This window comes from Coenobita brevimanus, chromosome 62, assembly GCF_032717465.1.
Source record: "Coenobita brevimanus isolate Jiangsu-jjx chromosome 62, ASM3271746v2, whole genome shotgun sequence".
NCBI lineage: Eukaryota > Metazoa > Arthropoda > Malacostraca > Decapoda > Coenobitidae > Coenobita > Coenobita brevimanus.
In genome coordinates, this window is record NC_137015.1 from 7,304,437 (window position 1) to 7,324,445 (window position 20,009).

Genomic DNA, 20,009 nt, shown 5'->3' on the forward strand with positions numbered 1-20,009 from the left:
ACTCCCCCAGTGCTTCTTCAGTACCCAGTGTATGTGACTCCATATCCACACAGCTGAGTAACCTTGACCTTGCCCTTAGCACCGAAATTACCAATTAGGGTGATTTTAACGTACATAATGTTGAATGTTATTTCATTCTGTCAGGACTGATGACGCTGGTCTTGAGTGCAAGCTGTTTGCAGAATTGTTTAATCTCACGCAGTTGGTAAAGCAATCAACCAGAATACCTGATAATCCTGACCATAATGCCCATCTCTTGGATCTATTCCTGACAAATAATCCAAATCAATACAGGATAGAAGCATGGTCACCACTTGGATCCTCTGACCACAATCTCATCAAAGCCTCATTAGCCAGCCCCCCCAAACCTCCCCGTTCTGAACCTGTCAGTGTGACCCGATAGCACTTTGACAGGGCAAACTGGGATGGATTTAGAAATGATCTTGCCGACATTCCATGGCAATTTTTCTTCTCTAGTGATGTCAATTCTACCCAGTCCCACCTTAATGACTTAATACTAGCTGGTATGGATTTATTCATACCAATGTACTGTATGCTCTGCGATCCAGACTTTTATGTGGTCAAAAAGGGCAAAAATCAAGTTACTGGTGATGACCATTGCGTGCTGGAACAGTTGGGAACTCAGATTGACGGAGACTTTCTCCCAATAGCGGCCTCTTCGGTTGCGTTTATTACTTTCAAGTGGTCAAGTTAAGAGTGGTGGCATGCCAAAATGACGGGGTCAGTCTCCAACTTGGCCAACTCAAGCCCGACCTTCGTAATTTCCCCCAAATGTTTCTAAGGTTACACATTAACAAACTACTAGGTAAGCTCTATACCACCAGTTCTCAAGGGTTATACAAACAATAAAGTTTGAGTGGGAGGATATGTGTATTAACAAGACCAAAAAAATGAGTAGAAATACAGTAGTCCCTCCAATATCCGATGTAACAGAGCCAACGGCATGTCTGGATAGTGATCCCGTCCGGATATTGGGCCCCAGCCTTCTGGACTTGTACTTATGGACCCTAACTCAGAAAAACAACTATACAACTCCCTCTGGACATGCATAGCACCTATTTAAGACCCAAATCACACCAATAAGGGACATAAAAGACTGAAATAAATGCAAAAGAACCATAAAATGAGGTTTTTGAGGTAGTGTGCAGTGAGGTTGGATGGTGAGGATATGGAGAATGTGAGTGCATTCAAGTACTTGGGTAGTGTGATGAGTAAGGATGGAACTTTGGGGGATGAAGTACGTGAAAGGGTACAGCAGGGAAGGAAGGTTGTTGGTACACTGAAAGCAGTGATGAGAAATAGGGAGGTGAGTATGGAAGTTAAGAAGTCACTGCATGATGGTATTGTGATCCCTACCCTGACGTATGAAAGCGAGGCATGGACCTTGAAAGAGGGGAACAAGTCAAGAGTGAGAGCAGTGGAAATGAGTTACTTGAGAGGAGCATGTGGAGTGACGTGGAGGGACAGGTTGACGAATGAAGAAGTGAAGGAACGTTGTGGGGTAGATGTGGATGTGGTTGAGAAGATTAGGAGAAATACACTGAGGTGGTTTGGACATGTGGAGAGAATGGAGAATGAAAGACTGACTAAGAGGGTGTATGTAGGTGAGGTGGAGGGAGGGAGAGGGAGGGGTAGACTGAGGATGAGGTGGAGGGATGGAGTTGAGAGATATATGAGGGAGGGGGGGGTGAGTTGGGGGGAGGGTAGTCAAATGGTGGGTGACAGAGTGACTTGGAGGCGTTTTGTCTGCGGCCACCCTTCGCGGGATTAGAGCGTCGGGCTATAGATAGATAGATAGATACAACATTCTGGGTACTTACAACAAGTCCCTGGCTCCTGGACTGGTAGTTATGGACCCTAACCTAGCCTAACTCAGAAAAACACCTCCCTACTGCACATGCATAGAACCTAAGACACTATTCACACCAATAAGGGACATAAAAGAGTGAAATGAGGTGTTAGAGGTAAGTATGGAAAAAACATTACAGTACAATATGACACATTCTGGGTACTTACAGCAAGTCCCTAGCCATCTCGATGAAAATCCGCCTCCTCTCAGACTCTGACAGTAAGAAGGAGTTCCTGAAGCACTTGCAGTACACTGTTCATGAAGTCTTGCACAGAACTTAGTCATTTGACTCAGAATTCCATTCTCTTAACACTGCGCACTCTTGTCTTACTTGCGCTCCATTGTACCTTAATGAAATAAGTGTTGCACTCTGCACTTTAAGTCTTTCCACTCTTAAAACCATTTTCTAAACAAAACACACTCAAGTTAATTTACGTTACATTTACAGTCCATTAAATTTTTGTCTTTTCACTCAGAACTCTAATTCCTTAACACTATGCACTGTTTTTTTCACTGCACAACACTGTAAATTCCCATGTGGTCTAGTGGAGAAGTTCTTGGCGTCTAATCACTGTCAGAGTCTGAGAGTAGCACATGCAGGTGACCTAGGGGTGCGTTGCTGGGTCGTGGTGATGGCGTACCCACTGCAGACGACTCTGAAGAGAGGCGTAAACTCACGTCGTGTGGTGACTCCACCGTGCCTGATGTGCTGGGCTGTGGCTCGGAGCATGAGGGCCTGTCTTGGGGAGGCAATGGAGTGGAGCCAGGGCTGGGCACAGCGGGGTTCACAGGCCTGAAAAAGCTGTCAATCGTTGATTGACACAAGGAACGACGATTTTGACGATTAATGATGCGCTGCCCGAAAGCGTGCACCTCCTCCACACATCCCAAGGGCCCCATCTCCCTGTCGCAGTCTGGGTGCTCCAGGTAGTCCAGAATGAACTCTAGGTGTTCCTGGAGTGCATTCAGCTTGGGAATAGCTGGAGTAGTGTCACGCTGAGAGGAGTCCGCATCATCGTCGCCGTCCTCATCGGAATCTTCAAGCTGGGTACTGACACGTGCAACTGAAGATGCGATCTCGATATCAGACATGGTATGATACCAAGGATCGCCCTCGTCGTCATCCAACCACTCACGCACTTTGTCCACATCAACATCAATGCCAAGCGCAAGTAGACGTGCATGGAAGTCATCCACGTCAAAACCTAGGAAATCGTGCTCCACATCCGTTCCGAGAAGCAGATGAGACCAACCATTTTCTAGAGTCTTGACAGGGATTTCCTTCCATGCACTGGCCCAGTGGTAGATGGCAGACTTGATGATGTAGCGACGAATGTTTTCTAAAGTCCGCTGGCCTCGCGTGTCCCGTCCCTCCCTGCGCTCGTCCTCGTCCTTGAAGACAACCATCACCTTGTCCAGGAACTTCCGCCAGTACAGCCTCTTCGTTCCCACGATCACTCCTTGGTCCATTGGTTGGATGAGAGCAGTAGTATTAAGTGGCAGAAACATACACCTAATGCGCCCATTCTCAGCCACCAACTCTTTGTTGCACGGGTGGGCAAGTGCATTGTCGAGGAGAAGGAGAGCCTTTACCTGGTCGCGTGGGATTCCCAGTTTCTCCGTCTGGTAATGGATGACCTCCTTGACGAAATGGCGGTGGAACCAGTCTTTGAAGATCTGGGCTGTGAACCATGCCTTCAAGGAATGGTACCAGACGATAGGAAGGACATCCATCACCCCACGAAGACACCGAGGCTGCTTTGCATGGCCAACAACAATGGGCTTGAGCCAGTGCATGCTGTTAGCATTGGCACAACACAAAGCAAAGATCTGTTGCTTGCAGAGCTTGCGGCCAGGTACACGCTTCTCCGTCTCCTCAGCTAGAGTGTTCGTAGGCAAAGAGCGATAGAATAAGCCAGTTTCGTCAGCGTTGTAGACTTGACCGAGAGTTAGGCCCTCCCTGTCGATTAAGCCCATCATCTTATGCCGAAACTCGTCAACTCCATCCTCGTTGGCGTCCAAAGCTTCGCCATAAGACTTACGGTTGGTAAGGCCATGTCGTAACTTGAACGTGAAGAGCCAACCTTCGGATGCCTTGAAGTCTAGGGCGTCGTGAAGCCTTGCGAACTTCTCAGCAGCAGCCTTCAGCTCCGTGTCAAGCACCATCACACCAGCAGCACGTTGCTGTCGATACCAAATCAACGTAAAGCAGTCGACTTCTGCATACTTGGGAGTATACATCACCTTCCTCTCCACGTTGCGTTTGCTTTTCGACAAGAAGACAGCCGTGTACTGCATGAGTTTGTCGCGGGATCTCTTGATATCAAACAAAGTAGACAGGGCCAGGTTGAATTCACAGAGGATACATGAGGTAGACCATCCCGCATCCACCTTGTCCAATATCTCCCTCTTCTTCTCCAGAGTCAAAACCACTCTCTTCCTCTTCTCAGGCAGCGGGGCCATCATCACACACACGAAGGAGAGGCACGAGAGCAGCAGGAGAGCCTGCAGCAGGTAAGGCACCACCACAAAAGCGAGCACGTGGGCGGCCATGACGACGAGCATGCATACACAACAAGAGACGGGCGGTAAGTGGGGAGGATGCAGGGGCGCTCTAGTGGATGTCGGCAGAACAATGCACCAAAACACAGCTCGCCCGCGCCAACTTCAAATTAAGGGCGGGAAAAAGTCGGATTTTTTCCCGAGTTTTTTGCCGTTTTTGGCCCATTTTGGGAATATCGATCCCGGGACGAAAATGTCCGGTTATTGGGGATGTCCGGAAAATGGGCGTCCGGATATTGGAGGGATTACTTCCCATCTACTAGCCTTACAGATTAAACCTGAATCTGTTGGCATGTTGTTCAAAAAAATATATGGTCCTAATATCAAATTCCACAAAACTTAGCTCCTTTGTCCCAGGTTCAGTCCATTGTGGCTCCCTTTAACCGTCCCTCAGAGCTCATAGTTCAGTGGTCCAATCTTCTCATATTCTTGATCTTGACTTCTACACTGGGACCTTGACCTTGACTCACTCATTGGGACTGACCTCCACACTTTGATCCGCTCACTATCCGACTCAAGGAATACAGGGGAGATGAGCGGGAACACAGACTCGCTTCTCCAATGAGGCCAATGGATTAACCTCGTGTGATCAAACACAACATTTCAGAATTCCTTGGAGTGGGGTGGGTGGGGGGGGGGGGTGATGACTACAGTACCGACCACCCGTCACATTTCAAAGCCGGTGAGTGAGTCAGCATCTCATGGTATGCGTGGTGGGAAAAAAAAAAAGGGGGGGGGGGGATGACGGCTTACGCAATTTAAAATTTTCATTATTATAGACTCGTGATAGACTCAATGTGATGCCTTTCCCCTTACAATCGATTACCCCCAAAAATGACATTTCCTAATTACGAGATTTACTCTCCAACAATCTCTCGCTATACACTTGCATCGAAAAAAACAGTGAAAATCATCATGCTTCACACCACTTGGCACATGCGTACGTTATGCTGGCTTATGTGACCATAGGCACATATTCCTTCTCACATGAGTTTTTATATTATAAAGAGACTTACTGCTAGTAAATTACAGTAGAAAAAAAATGATTTAGCAACTAAGTAACTTAATCTACATTCTGATCACGTTCGCAAGGAAACAGCCATGCCCTGGCCACACCCTCTCACTAAACCGAACTTTTGGTCATATAAAATGAACCAGATACAACTCTTTATCACTTCCGGGCACCACACCAAGTCAACAGTTCACTAAAAGACTGAACTCTCCAAAATGGTTTGATAGAAACTGCCAGAGCAATGGCCTAAAAGTCATTAAAATATAACTCTTACTTAAAAAACATCTGAATCACTCTGTCAATTTAAAATTGCTAGAAACCATGCCAATGCTGTAATAAAATCTCACTAAATCACATTTTCTTCCAAATCAACCATCAAAAATATTTAACAACCCTAATGACAACAGAATATTCTAGTCAACTCTCAATTCTTTCAATAATAACTTTAACAAGCCATCATCCATTCCCCCACTAAAATCTTCAGATGGCAACATTACAAATGACCTGTGTGGGAAAGCAAATATCTTTGCCAGTACATGTGCCAGAAATTCTACCACTGAGGAAATCAGCCAGAATGTTCCAGTACTAGAACTTGACTCTCCCGAAACTGTTCCTCTTAAAATACAGCAAGATGTGTAAACTCCATCCTAGACAATTTACCAACCAATAGAGCTCCAGGCACAGATGGAATTCCTCCAATTGTTTTGAAAAAGTGTTCCCCAGAATTTGCCTCTGTTCTAGCTAAATTATTCAGATTATGCATACATACTTCTTCATTCCCTACTTCATGGAAATAAGCTAATATCCACCCAATTCCAAAGAAATCTCCTCTGACCCTTCTGATTACAGACCAATGGCTGTCATATCTTCTCTTGGTAAAGTAAAGTATAAGTACATAGTTAAACATCTTGAATCCAACAACTTCCCATGCAGATGATATAACACTCACATGTACACACCAAAACACAAACACAGCTGCACACATCCTCCAACCTTACCACAACACACTACACAAATGATTCACCACAAACAGGCTCAAAATAGCCCCAGCCAAATCTACAGTGACCCTTCTCACAAACTGGACAGCAGAACACAGTCACATTCCATACCTCTCCATAAACAACACTCCCCTACCACACACACACGCACATCCATAATCCTTGGTGTAACATACATCTGTGTCTTTTAAACAACACATCACAAACATTAAAAATAAAATAACACCAAGACTCAATGCCCTGAGGTCACTTGCCCACACAACATTTGGACACAACAAAGAAATCACCACCACCACAGTATACAAACAATATATACGTTCAGTGATGAATTATGGAAGCCCTGCTTGGGCTCCTAAACTCACTGAAACACACTACAACACTCTACAGACCATACAGAACAAGGCCCTAAATATAATCACAGGCTGCACAGCTACTACACCCACAGACCACCTACATCAAGAAACCAGAGTCCTCAAAGTCCAGGATCATCTAGACATGAAAAGCACCCAAATTCTCACTACAGCCTCCACAAACCCACAACATCCATTACACTACATGACAACACATCCACACACACCAAGGAACATCAAAACAACACCCAGCACATGATATCATACACAAATACTGTCATCTCTTCCCCCTCGCCTGCCTCAGACCAGCTTCCAGAAGCATATCCATACTCATATCACTCGACCAAAGTATGGTAATAGTCCAGGGAATGGTATGTGGGGCCGGACTTTTGCGATTCCTGGACTGGTTTCCCCCCTTTTTAGTCCGGAAAATCGAGGGTCGAGTGTATTATTTTTCGTGAAATGAACTTAAAACAACATCCATACATCCATCTATGGATGGACAGATGTTTTAAGTTCACTTCACGAAATATAATACTTATATCTATATATTGATACATATTTATTATACTTTAATAGAGATGAACATTGTCTCAAATTACTGTACAAAAGGACTCGGACTCAGTGTTGCCAATTTTGTGGTTTTCCTGCTAAATCTTGAGATTTTAAAACCAATCTAGCAGGAAGTTTTTTATTTCTTATTTTTACTCTATATCTAGCGGTTTTTAAAGTCCTGTCTGGCAGGTTTTTTGGCTGATTTTTCCTAATCTGACATATTTTTAACATTTTTAAAACCAGTCTAGCGGACTGATAGAATTTCCACTTGGCAACACTGATTGGACTTCATAAACAGAGTGTTAAGATGGCGTTGTGATAAAGACGTAACTTTTTGTAAGGATTGGGTTGTTCATTTGTTTTCTTGTCTTGTACCCTTCTTTTACATAAAAATAAAGAAGCCAAAGACATCTACAGTACTGAACAGAATTCTGAAAGGTGGACTTCATAAAGATGTTGTAAAGATGTTAAGATGGTATCATGGAACAGGTAACTTTTTGTTAGGAAGGGGTGCTTGTTGTTTTCTTGTCTTGTACCCTTCATTTACATAAAAATAAATACCAAATAGAGGTATACAGTACTGAATTGAGATTCTGAAAGGTGAGCGAGTATTTGAGTGAAAACTACTCATACCAAGCAACTTTTCTGTAGTCTTGGTTGAGACATACTTTTTTTCTCAGAACTGCCCTTCCAGAATTAGGGTGCGTCTTTCACACTGCAGAGTCTAATATGCCACAAAATACGGTACTCCTTCACTTCCTCATCTGACTATCTTCTCTTCAAATAACTTCACACGATCCTCTCAACTAATTTCCACTGGTCTCACTCATGACAGAAGCAGGAAGAAGAAGAAGAAGACAGAGGAGGAGGAGGAGGAGGAGGAACAACAACAACAACATCAACAATAATACCAGAAATAATAATAATAATAATAACAACCCATCAATCCATCCATCATCCAATTCTACGTTGCCCCATGAGAAGCGTAGAAGCCTGGGGCTAGGCAATTTGGTCGTGACATTTAAGATGAGGGTGACCAGCCTCACTCATCCCTGAGTGGCATTACATGAGCAATAACCCCAACCATCCCTTGGATATAAACCTTCACCAGTTCAATCCGATTGGAGTGCTGTAATTACCCACTAAACCACCAAGTGCCAAAATTTGGTTATATGGTTATCACCCAGTGTAGCAAATGGTTTCCTGGTGTACAGGAAACCATTAGGCTTGTCACTCAGTATAGAGTCACCCATAGGCAGAAGGAAGAGGAAAGAATGAAAGACAGAAAGACAAAAGAGAGAATGTAAAGTCACCTGTAAGCAGAAGAACGAGGAAAGAATGAAGTAAAGAAAGACAGAAGAGGAAGGAAGAAATGGAGAGAGAAGAGGAAAGAGCAGACACCCGAGAGCAGCACTACATCGAGTGAGTGGATGGTGAGCGCCCCCACCTACCACAAATAATAACAATAAAAATAATAATAATAATAATAATAATGCAGTGATTAACTAAAAGTTTTATATAAAATTTCTACTGAATAGTGTAAAATTTTATGTTTTCACACAAAAACACATACAGATACACATACCTATTTTCAGGTGACTGGCCAATGGAAAGCTGTTTATGTTAGTGTTCACATAATCAATGAACTTTTGGTATCGTTTATCGTGTGATGCAAGTGCTTCTTGGTAGGAAGACACAGGCAAGGCATTTGACACGACTGGAGCCACATAAACACATCCTGGGTCCTTGATTCCTGTTACTTTCACAGCAAACATCTCTGTGGGGTCCTTTGGCAGCAGTGGTGGCAAAATAGTTGGCAGAGAGGTTATCTGATCACAGTCTTCGTATATAGACTCCACCTCTTCAACAACCTATTGTGTGCATAAAAAAGGGAATCTTCATCAAGATGCCAGACCACATTCTTCATACAAGGATTCTACCTGTTATATATACTTTCCAGAGGTTAGGTACAGGAGGGGGCAAAAAATAAAAATCATGCTGCTTGATCACATTCTTTGTAACATGATTCAGTGTACTCAACAACCTATTGTATTAGGCAGAGACAAAAAATAAATAAAATCTTCATCAGTTTCCAGGGCACATTCTTCATGTAAGTGTTCAAACTCAACAACCTAAAATGTTATGGAAAAAAAAAAAAATCAATATAATCTCCCTAACCCTTTCCTTGATATAAATATGGTAAGTCCTCATTATGTTACCTTTTTTCCTACATTCTTTTTAACAGCAAGTCTATGGACATTTATGAAAAAATAGCCTATTAAGTTTCCTTTCCTACCTACAAAGCTGATTTGCCAGTTTTTCTCAATTTACAGTACAAATTCATTTGTACAGAATAAGGTTTGGCATTCTGAAATGCATTTCTTGACTTATAAGGAGGATTACTGTATCTGTAATGTGGGTGAAAAAACAGAAACAGAAAAGGAAAGCACAAACAGTAATACAACTATCAACTGAAAGACCAGTGGGCCTTACATCCATTCAGTCAGGCATCTGAAATTATTGGCTCCACTTCATATGCATTAAACCCCCCTAAAATCAACATCATCATCATCTAAATGTCCATATGATATGCTTACTGGATAACTCAACATATTTTTTCATATAGCCTTTCCATTGGGTTTCCTTCTTTTCCTTTCCTCTGCCTCCTCACTTGTCCTCTTAAGCTATCCTTTCTACTCCCACTGTAGATAACTGGATTTAAGGGCATGGCCATGAGGGGGCTGGGACACTGAGGCAAGGGGCACCCTTGAGAATCAGGTCATGTGAAATTTTTAAAACTAGCAAAATGTAACAATGGAATACAATAAAAAAGAAAAAAAAAATCATCAAAACAGTTGATTCATGAATAATACTCCAAATCCTCCTCTTCTTCATCATCATCATCCAATCCCAGTTTGTCCCATATAAATCGGAGCATTGGGGCCAAAACATTACTTTAAAAAAAAAAAAAAAAAAAAAAAAAAAAAAAAAAAAGTAGTATGAGTTACATTGGGTGGGAAAGCAGTGACACAGGCAACTCTACAGCAATTTTTTGGAAATAATTCTGGCTACCACCGGTCTAGTTTATTCAGTTATGGGAGGCACCTTGACCCCATATCAATCAGATCAGATTTTCTGTCTGAAATGCTAATACTACATGTCAGATCCCCTTAGTATGTGCCTGATAATTATCAGACAACTGCCCAATAGTTTATGGACAGTCTGTTCATACTGTATCATTTATAGAGGCTTCAGCATGCTTCCATGCATCAGTCTTTTCACCTAATGGCAGTTCTCCACATTGCTTGATCTCTTGCAGCCTCTCTATTCAGCCTCTTCTCCCTCATCCTAGGTCTTTTTCAGTCTGCCTCTCGCAATCCCATTCCAGACGTTCACACTTCTCACCTTCCACACCCAACTGTCATCCTCTATCCTCTCCACATGTACAAACCATCTCAATCTACCCCTAATCACAACATGAATACATCCAATCGCATCAATGGTCTCAAATTTTCAATCATAAACCAAGCCCCCACCCCCCAGGCCTTGCTTTCAAGAATACAAAGCACATCCAACTAATCACTGTCATTTCTATATCTCTGAGTCTAAGAATATCCTGTTGCTTTACTGCCCAGGTCTCACTACTATACAGTATTACACTCCTAACACATGCCGCATACAATATTTCCCTTAGCACAAAGTGAGCTCCCTCTCAATGCCAGAAGAGGCAACAGCTCCCTGAACATCCTCCAACCATTACTTACCCTAGCCACAGAACTAGCTCCCACCCCACCTCCAGCATGTAACATGTCCCTCAAATAACAAAACTCTTCCACACACTCCAAAGACACACCAGCAAGATCAATCCTTTCATGCAGGACAATCTCTATGCTCTCCCCAACACACCGTACACATGAAATCAGCATTACCTCGCATTCTACCTTTATCACTACATCTCTTATCTGCACAAGATGGAGTTACTTCCCACACCCTTGTGGCAAACTACATGTGGCGACACTCCCTCTGCTTTTACAGTACTGCCACCAGCCTAGATACCATCATTTTTGTTTTATCCACATTTCCTCTCAAACCCTTATGCTGCCATACCATCTTTCTACTTCCTAAATCTTTCCTCCACCTCCCTTTCATTCTCAGAAATAAACATTAAATCATAGGCATACAACATCTCCCTCGGAAGTCCATTTCTGATGTCATGTGAGAGGGCTTTAAACACCATGATAAACAATAAGGGGCTCAAGACTGAGCACTGAAGCACCACAACATTCACAGAAAATTCATCACTCAAATCTCCATTCAACCTCAACACAGCCATAGCCACTTTAACCAACCACTCACCAATCCCAAGCTTTCTTATTGCCCACTTCACTATCTCCCTAGGGACTCAGTCGAAAGCTTTCTCCAAATCAATAAAATATATCCCCCACCCCCCAAAAAGGGAGATAGAGCATTGCAGCATGGCTATTTCAGCCTGTACACAACTGGGTGACATCTGCTTGAACCTGTGACAACAATAACAACAACAATAATTCAGGAATAAGTTTTCAGTCAGATGATAGCAGGAACTTGGGAAAGAAGAAAGTGAAGATGTGAACCAAGGATAAGGGGGACATGACCTGAAAATGGCTAGAGTCTCTGGTCTTGAATATGGCCTTTTTATAAATGGTAACTTGAAATATGCAGACTTAACCCCTATGACAATTTTGTGGTCTGAACTTTATGATGACCTAGCTTTACAGGGCCCAAGGTAAGTAGGAGACCCAGTTCCAAGGACTACATACATGTACTGTACTTTTAGGAGGGCCAAGGGTTCCCAGTTCAGTATATTCCAACATGATTACAGGAATTATGTTCGATATTACATCACACACACTGGGGAACAGAGACCTTAAATTTACACCATCACATTATACAAGCATCCTTAATTACCACTCATTATAATGCCAACACCCATAATCTGCCACATGCTACTCACCACATCAACAGACTGCTGTTCCTCTGTCACGTGCATGAAGGTGGGGGCCCAGCAGCACACCTTCATTTTCTCCACAAGCAACTTTGCCACATCCAAATTGATATCAGAAATTTCCAGTCGTACCTGCCCCAGGAGTAAAAATAAACATAACGTTCACAACTTCACTTGAAAGACATATATGCCATTATAGTTAATCATACACAGATAAGAAACTTAATTGTTTCTTGTCAAAGAAAGGTAAAGTTAAGAAAAATTTTTGCTGAACATATCACAATGCACAAAAACCAATTCATACCTCCTGAATGTCATTAAAAAATAAATAAATAAATAAAAATAAATAAAATGAATTATAAATAATAACACCATCCATCTATCCATCATCCAATCTTATGTTGCCCCATAAGAAGCGCAGGAGCCTGGGGCTAAGCAAGTTGGTCCTGACATTTAAGATGACAGTGACCAGCCTCATGCATCCATGAGTGGCAATACATGAACAATAAATGCCAATCACCCAATGGATATAAACCTACACAAGCTCATTCCGATTGGAGCACCTTAATTGCCCGCTAAACCACCAGGCACCATAAATTGGTTATATGGTTACCAAGCAGCGTGGAAAATGGTTTCCTGGTGTACAGGAAATCATTTGACTTGTCACTCATTGTAGAGTCATCCACAGACAGAAGGAAGAGGAAAGAAAGAAGGAAAGGAGGACATGAGAGGAATTAAGGAACAAGGGAAGGAAGAGAGGAAAGGGCTGCCACACAAGAGCAGCACTATATCGAGTGAGTGGAAGGTGAGCACCCCCACCTACCACTAATAAAAATAATAATCCACTTACTCAATGTAGTGCTGCTTTGGGTGTCTGCCCTTTCCTCTCTTCCATCCTTCCTCTTCTGTCTTTCTTACCCTCATTCTTTCTTCTTCCTTCTGCCTATGGGTGACTCTACACTGAAGTGACAAGCCAAGTGGTTTCCTGGACACCAAGAAACCATTTACTAGGCTGGGTGGTAACCACATAACCAAAGTATGGTACCTGGTGGTTTAGTGGGTAATTAAGGTGCTCCAACCAGATTGAACGTGGGTAGGTTTATATCCAAGGGGTGGTTGGAGTTTATTGCTCAAATAATGCCACTCAGAGATGAGTGAGGCTGGTCACCCTCATCTTAAATGTCAGGACCAATTTGCCTTGCCCCAGGGCTCCTACGCTCCTCATGAGGAAACATTGGATTGAATGATGAATGGATGGATGGAATAATAATAATGCAGTAAAAGTCCTCTGATCTGAATGGCAGGGGACCAAGGCTGTTTTGGATTACAGGTATACCCCAATTTAATGATGCAATTAGTTAGGCAAAAACCCATCATTAGGCAGGGTATCATATATCGGGGTACTTTTACCATGTTAAGTAATGTGCAGCGTTACCAGCCTTGGGTTTAACCTCCCAACCAAGTCCAAAACCCACCCAAATGAGCCCAAAAGCAAGTTTAATGCCAATCTAAATGGCCTAACGGCTGTAAAGGATGTTTACCTAAGCCTAACATCTGTAAATACAGTAACTCACTAAAACCAACAAATAAAATCTGAAAATCGTCACATATAAGTCTGGAAAAAATCAAACTTAGTAAACTGTACCCCAAAATGACAATGTTCACCCTACCTATTGCTAAAACACATTAATCTAAGTCTAAAAACTGTTTATAAATCAACCTAAACACACAATTTTAGTCTAAAATATCATCAAAACTGGTAAAAAAAAAAAAAAAACATTGTTAAACCATGGTTTGAACACCGTTAGGTGGGGTATGGTGGTATTTCTACCCCCACTGTTAAGCCGGGGGTAACGCATATAGGGGTATCGTATATCAGGGTATTACTGTATTAGTTTTTGCAGACTATTGGGAGGGACCTTTGAAAACATTAGAAATATGTATATAATCATTAAATAAACACTTATAATGATATGGGTTATTGTTTTAGACACCAGAAATGCACAGAAGTGTATCTGAATAGTTGCTGGCAGGTACATTCAAGTCCAAGGACACGTCCAAGCCAGATAAATCCTTAAAAAAAAAAAAGCCAGAAATTTCGAAAAATTTCGCCTAGAAAAATTTGAAGTGTTGGGATATTCGGAGTACTGGTGGTCGGATTGGAGGACTTTTACTGTAATAAAAATAATAAACAATACAAGATATGATACATACTTCTGCAATTACTTGTCATAGAAGAGAATGGCAGTGCGTCAGTGGACATTTGTGCTGGGAGGGGGTTGGTGATAGCCAATACCCTCTCCAGACACAAAATGATCCACATGTATACATGGCGAGTGATGAGAAGGGTGGGTGGTGAACTGAATGAGAGGAAGGCAATGATTGATTATGTGTGTGTGGATGAAAGGATGCGAAAATGTGTAAAGGATGCAAGAGTTTATAGAGGTTGGGGGAGTGGACTTTCTGACCACTACTTAGTGGTGGCCAGAATCAAGGTCCAATTAAAGTGGAGAAATAGAAGAAGGGAAGGACGGGAAGAAGTATTTGTAAGAAGAGTGGAAAGGTTACAAGAGGATGAGAAAAAGGCACAGTATAAGAGAGAAGTGGAGGAACGATTGGGAAAGTATGAACTGGAGCAGATGGGGGACGTGGAAGGTGTGTGCAGGATATTTATAGAAGAAGTATGTGCAGCATGTGATGTGGTGTGTGGGATGAAGAGAAGACGGAGGGGTGTGCAAGGAACAGCGTGGTGGAATCAAGAGGTGAGACAGGCTGTGGCACAAAAGAAGAAAGCATACAATGAATGGATGAGAAATAGGGGCGTGGAAGAAGTTGAGAGGTGGAAGAGAGAGTTATATGTAGAAAGAAAGAGAGAGGTGAAAAGATTAGTAAGAGAGAGTAAGAAGAGAGTGGATGAGCAATTTGGAAGGAACTTGAGTGTAAAGTGGAGGGACTGTAAGAAAATGTTCTGGAAAGAGGTGAAAAGAGTAAGACAGGGTGGATGTGAAGTTAGCAAGGAAGTGAAAGATAAAAATGGTAGATTACTAGTGGAGAAGGAAGAAAAAGTGAGCAGATGGAGAGAACACTTTAAGGAATTGTTGAACATAAAGAAGGGAAGTAATGCAAGTATAAGTGGCTGGGGAATGGCTGGGAGAAGGAGGGAGGTGAGAAGACAGGAAAAAATCAGTAGGATAGAAGTTGTGGAAGCAATGAAGAAAGTTAAATCGGGGAAAGCCCCAGGAAATGATGGAGTGTGTGGTGAAATGCTGAAGTATGGGGGAGAGATAGTAGTAGAATGGATGTGGAAAATGTGCAGATTGGCCTGGGAGGAAGGTAGAGTCCCGGAGGATTGGAAGTCAGGTATAATTATTCCCTTGTACAAAGGAAAAGGGGAAATAGAAGTGTGTGGTAATCATAGGGGCATCTGTCTTCTTAGTATAAAAGGAAAAGTGTATGGTAGCATACTTACTGACAGAGTTAGAGAAAGAACAGAGGAATTAGTTGAAGAACAAAGAGGCTTTAGGAAGGGAAGAGGTTGTGTAGATCAGATATTCATTCTTAGATCTTTAGTAGAAAAGTTTCTAGAGAAGGGAAAGAATTTGTATGCAGCTTTCATGGATTTGGAGAAAGCATATGACAGGGTGGACAGACAAGGATTGTGGAAAGTATTAAGAATATATGGAGTAGATGGGAAGTTGTTGAATGCTGTGAAGAGTATGTATGATGGTGCTAAGGCTGCAGTGGGTGTGGACGGTGAACTGAGTGAATTTTTCTCTTTGAAGGTTGGGTTGAAACAGGAATGTGTCATGTCTCCATGGTTATTCAATCTGTACATGGATGGGGTAATAAAAGAGGTACAAGGTAGGGTAGTGGATGTTGAAGTGGCCCTGGTGAGAGAGGATAGTGTTTGGAAACTCACTGTACTGTTGTTTGCAGATGATACTGCGTTGTTGAGTGAAGACGAAGGGGAGCTGCAAGGCTTGGTGGATGAGTTTGGGAGTGTGTGTAAGAAACGGAATCTAAAGGTGAATGTAGGGAAGAGTAAAGTGATGATCTTTGAGAGAGGTGAAGTCAGTGAATGTACAGCGAGATTGGATGGTGAGGAATTGGAAAATGTGAGTACGTTTAAGTACTTGGGTAGTGTGATGAGTAAGGATGGAGGTTTGGACAGTGAAGTGCTTGAAAGGGTACAGCAGGGAAGAAAGGTTGCTCGTTCCTTGAAAGCAGTGATAAGAAGCAGGGAAGTGAGCATGGAAGTGAAAAAGTTACTACATGACAGTATTGTGATACCAACTCTACCATATGGTAGTGAAGCTTGGTGGTTGCTGGAAGGACAAGTCAAGAGTGAGAGCAGTGGAAATGAGTTATTTAAGAGGAGCCTGTGGAGTCACATGGAGAGACAGGCTGACAAATAAGGATATAAAGGAGCATTGTGGTGTGGATGTGGATGTGATAGGAAGCGTTAGGAGGAATACACTGAGGTGGTTTGGCCATGTGGAGAGGATGGAGGGCGAAAGACTGACGAAGAGAGTGTATGTGAGTGAGGTGGAGGGGGGAAGAGGGAGGGGGAGGCCGAGGATGAGATGGAGGGATGGGGTGGAGAGGTATATGAGAGAGGGGTGTGTGAGTTGGGAGAGGGGCAGTGAAAAGGCAGGGGACAGAGCGACGTGGAGGCGATTTGTTTGTGGCCACCCTGAACGGGATTGAGGCGTCTGGCAATAGATACATAGATAGGTACCTTCCTCATGCTTATTTCTTACTTTCTCCCTATAATATACACTAACTTTTATAATATACACTAACTTCCCACTGTACATCAAGAATGGGCTCTAATCACAACTTTTCCATTCAAATGGTATTGTAAATTGGGGGGCATGAGTAGAGGTGAAGCAATTCAAGGATATTAAGGGATGCAAGGTGGATGCGCATTTGGTAAGAAGAATGAGGAACGGGAAAGGATGATCGAATTTGGAGCGGCAAAGATCGTGATAGTGTCCATCATGTAGTTTAGGAAATGATAGAGAAGGCTGATTACATATGATGCGGGGGTTATAGTACCCAGACGGACTATTTCCTGATCAGGTGGGCTGATATGTGGTTGGTAATAGATGTTAAAATAATACAGAGTGAAAAGTGTGAGCAGCAACACAAATTACTCTTATGTGGCATGGTGCTCAAGGAGTGGGAGACAAAAAAGAAGACCTATGCACCCAGGAGGAAAATATGAAAGTTGAAAACCAAGTAGTAAGGGATGCATTCTATAGCAAGATTAGAGTAGTAGCCAAACAGGGAGATGTAGAAAGAAGTGTCAATGAGCAGTAGAGCTCTCAAGCAGTCTTTCGTGAGTTATTGATTCAGTGTGTGAATAGACAAAGGGCCCTCCAAGACATAACATGGTGGTGGGATGAAGGTGAAGAAGGTGTGGTTAAGGAGAAAAGAAGACTTCTGGAAATGGATAACAAGTGATATGAGAGGAACACTTGCCTGCCAAGCATACAGCCAGAAAGGAACACTTGGCTGCCAAACATACGGCCAGAAAGGAGGCATACAAGGCAAAATCTAAGTCTCATACTTTAACTGGACAACCCAAATAGTGCTGAAAGGAAGAATGTGGTATTTAAGGCGGCAAATCAGATGGACAGTGAAATCAGGAATGTCACAGAAGTGCAGCGTGTGAAAAATGATGAAGGAAAGGTAGTAGTGGATGGTAATGATATTAAAGATGCCTGGAGAAAGCATAATAACTGGTTGCTTGATGAGAAGTCTGACTGGAACTGGGAAGGTTTGGAGTCAGCGAATCCAGTGTTTGCCCCCTTGGCCTTTGACTGATGCTGCTACTGTGAACAGAGTAATAAGAAACATGCAGTTAGGGAAGGTGGCAGCTGTGTCTGGGCTAACTGTTGCAGGCCTCAGGAGACATAGGAGTTGGCTTAGTTACTGAGTTGATAAACTTGATTATACATGAGTGTGATGTCCCAGATGACTGGCTGAAGAGTGTGACTGCAAATGTGTATACGGGGAAGGATCTATCAATCTATCTATCTATCTATTGCCAGACGCCTCAATCCCGTTTGGGGTGGCCACAAACAAATCGCCTCCAAGTCGCCCTGTCCCCCGCCATTTCACTGCCCTACTCCCAACTCACACCCCCCTCTCTCATATACTTCACCCCATCTCTCCATCTCATCCTCGGCCTCCCCCTCCCTCTTCCCCCCTCCACCTCACTCACATACACTCTCTTCGTCAGTCTTTCACCCTCCATCCTCTCCACATGGCCAAACCACCTCAGTGTGTTCCTCATAACGCTTCCTATCACATCCACATCCACACCACAACGCTCCTTTATATCCTCATTCGTCAGCCTGTCTCTCCACGTGACTCCACAGGCTCCTCTTAAATAACTCATTTCCACTGCTCTCACTCTTGACTTGTGTCCTTCCAACAATGTCCAAGCTTCACTTCCATACGTTAGAGTTGGTATCACAATACTGTCATGTAGTAACTTTTTCACTTCCATGCTCACTTCCCTGTTTCTTATCACTGCTTTCAAAGAACCAGCAACCTTTCTTCCCTGCTGTACCCTTTCAAGCACTTCACCCTCCAAACCTCCATCCTTACTCATCACACTACCCAAGTACTTAAACGTACTCACATTTTCCAATTCCTCACCATCCAATCTCGCTGTACATTCACTGACTTCACCTCTCTCAAAGACCATCACTTTACTCTTCCCTACATTCACCTTTAGATTCTGTTTCTTACACACTCTCTCAAACTCATCCACCAAGCCTTACAGCTCCCCTTCATCTTCACTCAACAATACAGTATCATCTGCAAACAACAGTACAGGGAGTTTCCAAACACTATCCTCTCTCACCAGGGCCACTCCAACATCCACTATCCTACCTTGTACCTCTTTTATTACCCCATCCATGTACAAATTGAACAACCAAGGAGACATGACACATCCCTGTTTCAACCCAACTTTCAAAGAGAAAAATTCACTTAGTTCACCATCCACACGCACTGCAGCCTTCACACCATCATACATACTCTTCACAGCATTCAACAACTTCCCATCTACTCCATATATTCTTAACACTTTCCACAATCCTTGTCTATCCACCCTGTCATATGCTTTCTCCAAATCCATGAGAGTCGCATACAACTTCTTTCCCTTCTCTAGAAACTTTTCCACTAAAGATCTAAGAATGAATATCTGATCTACACAACCTCTTCCCTTCCTAAAGCCTCCCTGTTCTTCTCCAACTAATTTCTCTGTTCTTTCTCTAACTCTGTCAATAAGTATCCTACCATACACTTTTCCTATTATACTAAGAAGACAAATGCCCCACACACTTCTTTTTCCCCTTTTCCTTTGTACAAGGGAATAATTATACCTGACTTCCAATCCTCCAGGACTCTACCTTCCTCCCAGGCCAATCTGCACATCTTCCACATCCATTCTACTACTATCTCTCCCCCATGCTTCAGCATTTCACCACACACTCCATCAATTCCTGGGGCTTTCCCCGATTTAACTTTCTTCATTGCTTCCACAACTTCTATCCTACTGATTTCTTCCTGTCTTCTCACCTCCCTCCTTCTCCCAGCCATTCCCCAGCCACTTATACTCGCATTACTTCCATTCTTTATGTTCAACAATTCCTTAAAGTGT

At 42.9% G+C, this 20,009-nt stretch overlaps 1 protein-coding gene across 1 annotated transcript in view; it reads right to left on the minus strand.

Moving 5' to 3' along the window:
* Window positions 1–20,009, minus strand: part of LOC145403958 (RING finger protein 17-like) — a 64,424-nt gene that overhangs the window by 19,684 nt on the left and 24,731 nt on the right. Inside the window, exons 4-6 of the mRNA XM_080275560.1 lie at window positions 12,341–12,463; window positions 10,019–10,096; window positions 8,933–9,218 (exon numbers count right to left, since the gene is read on the minus strand). Of these exons, the coding sequence (XP_080131686.1) occupies window positions 8,933–9,218; window positions 10,019–10,096; window positions 12,341–12,463 (487 nt within the window). The remainder of the gene's footprint in view (window positions 1–8,932; window positions 9,219–10,018; window positions 10,097–12,340; window positions 12,464–20,009) is intronic.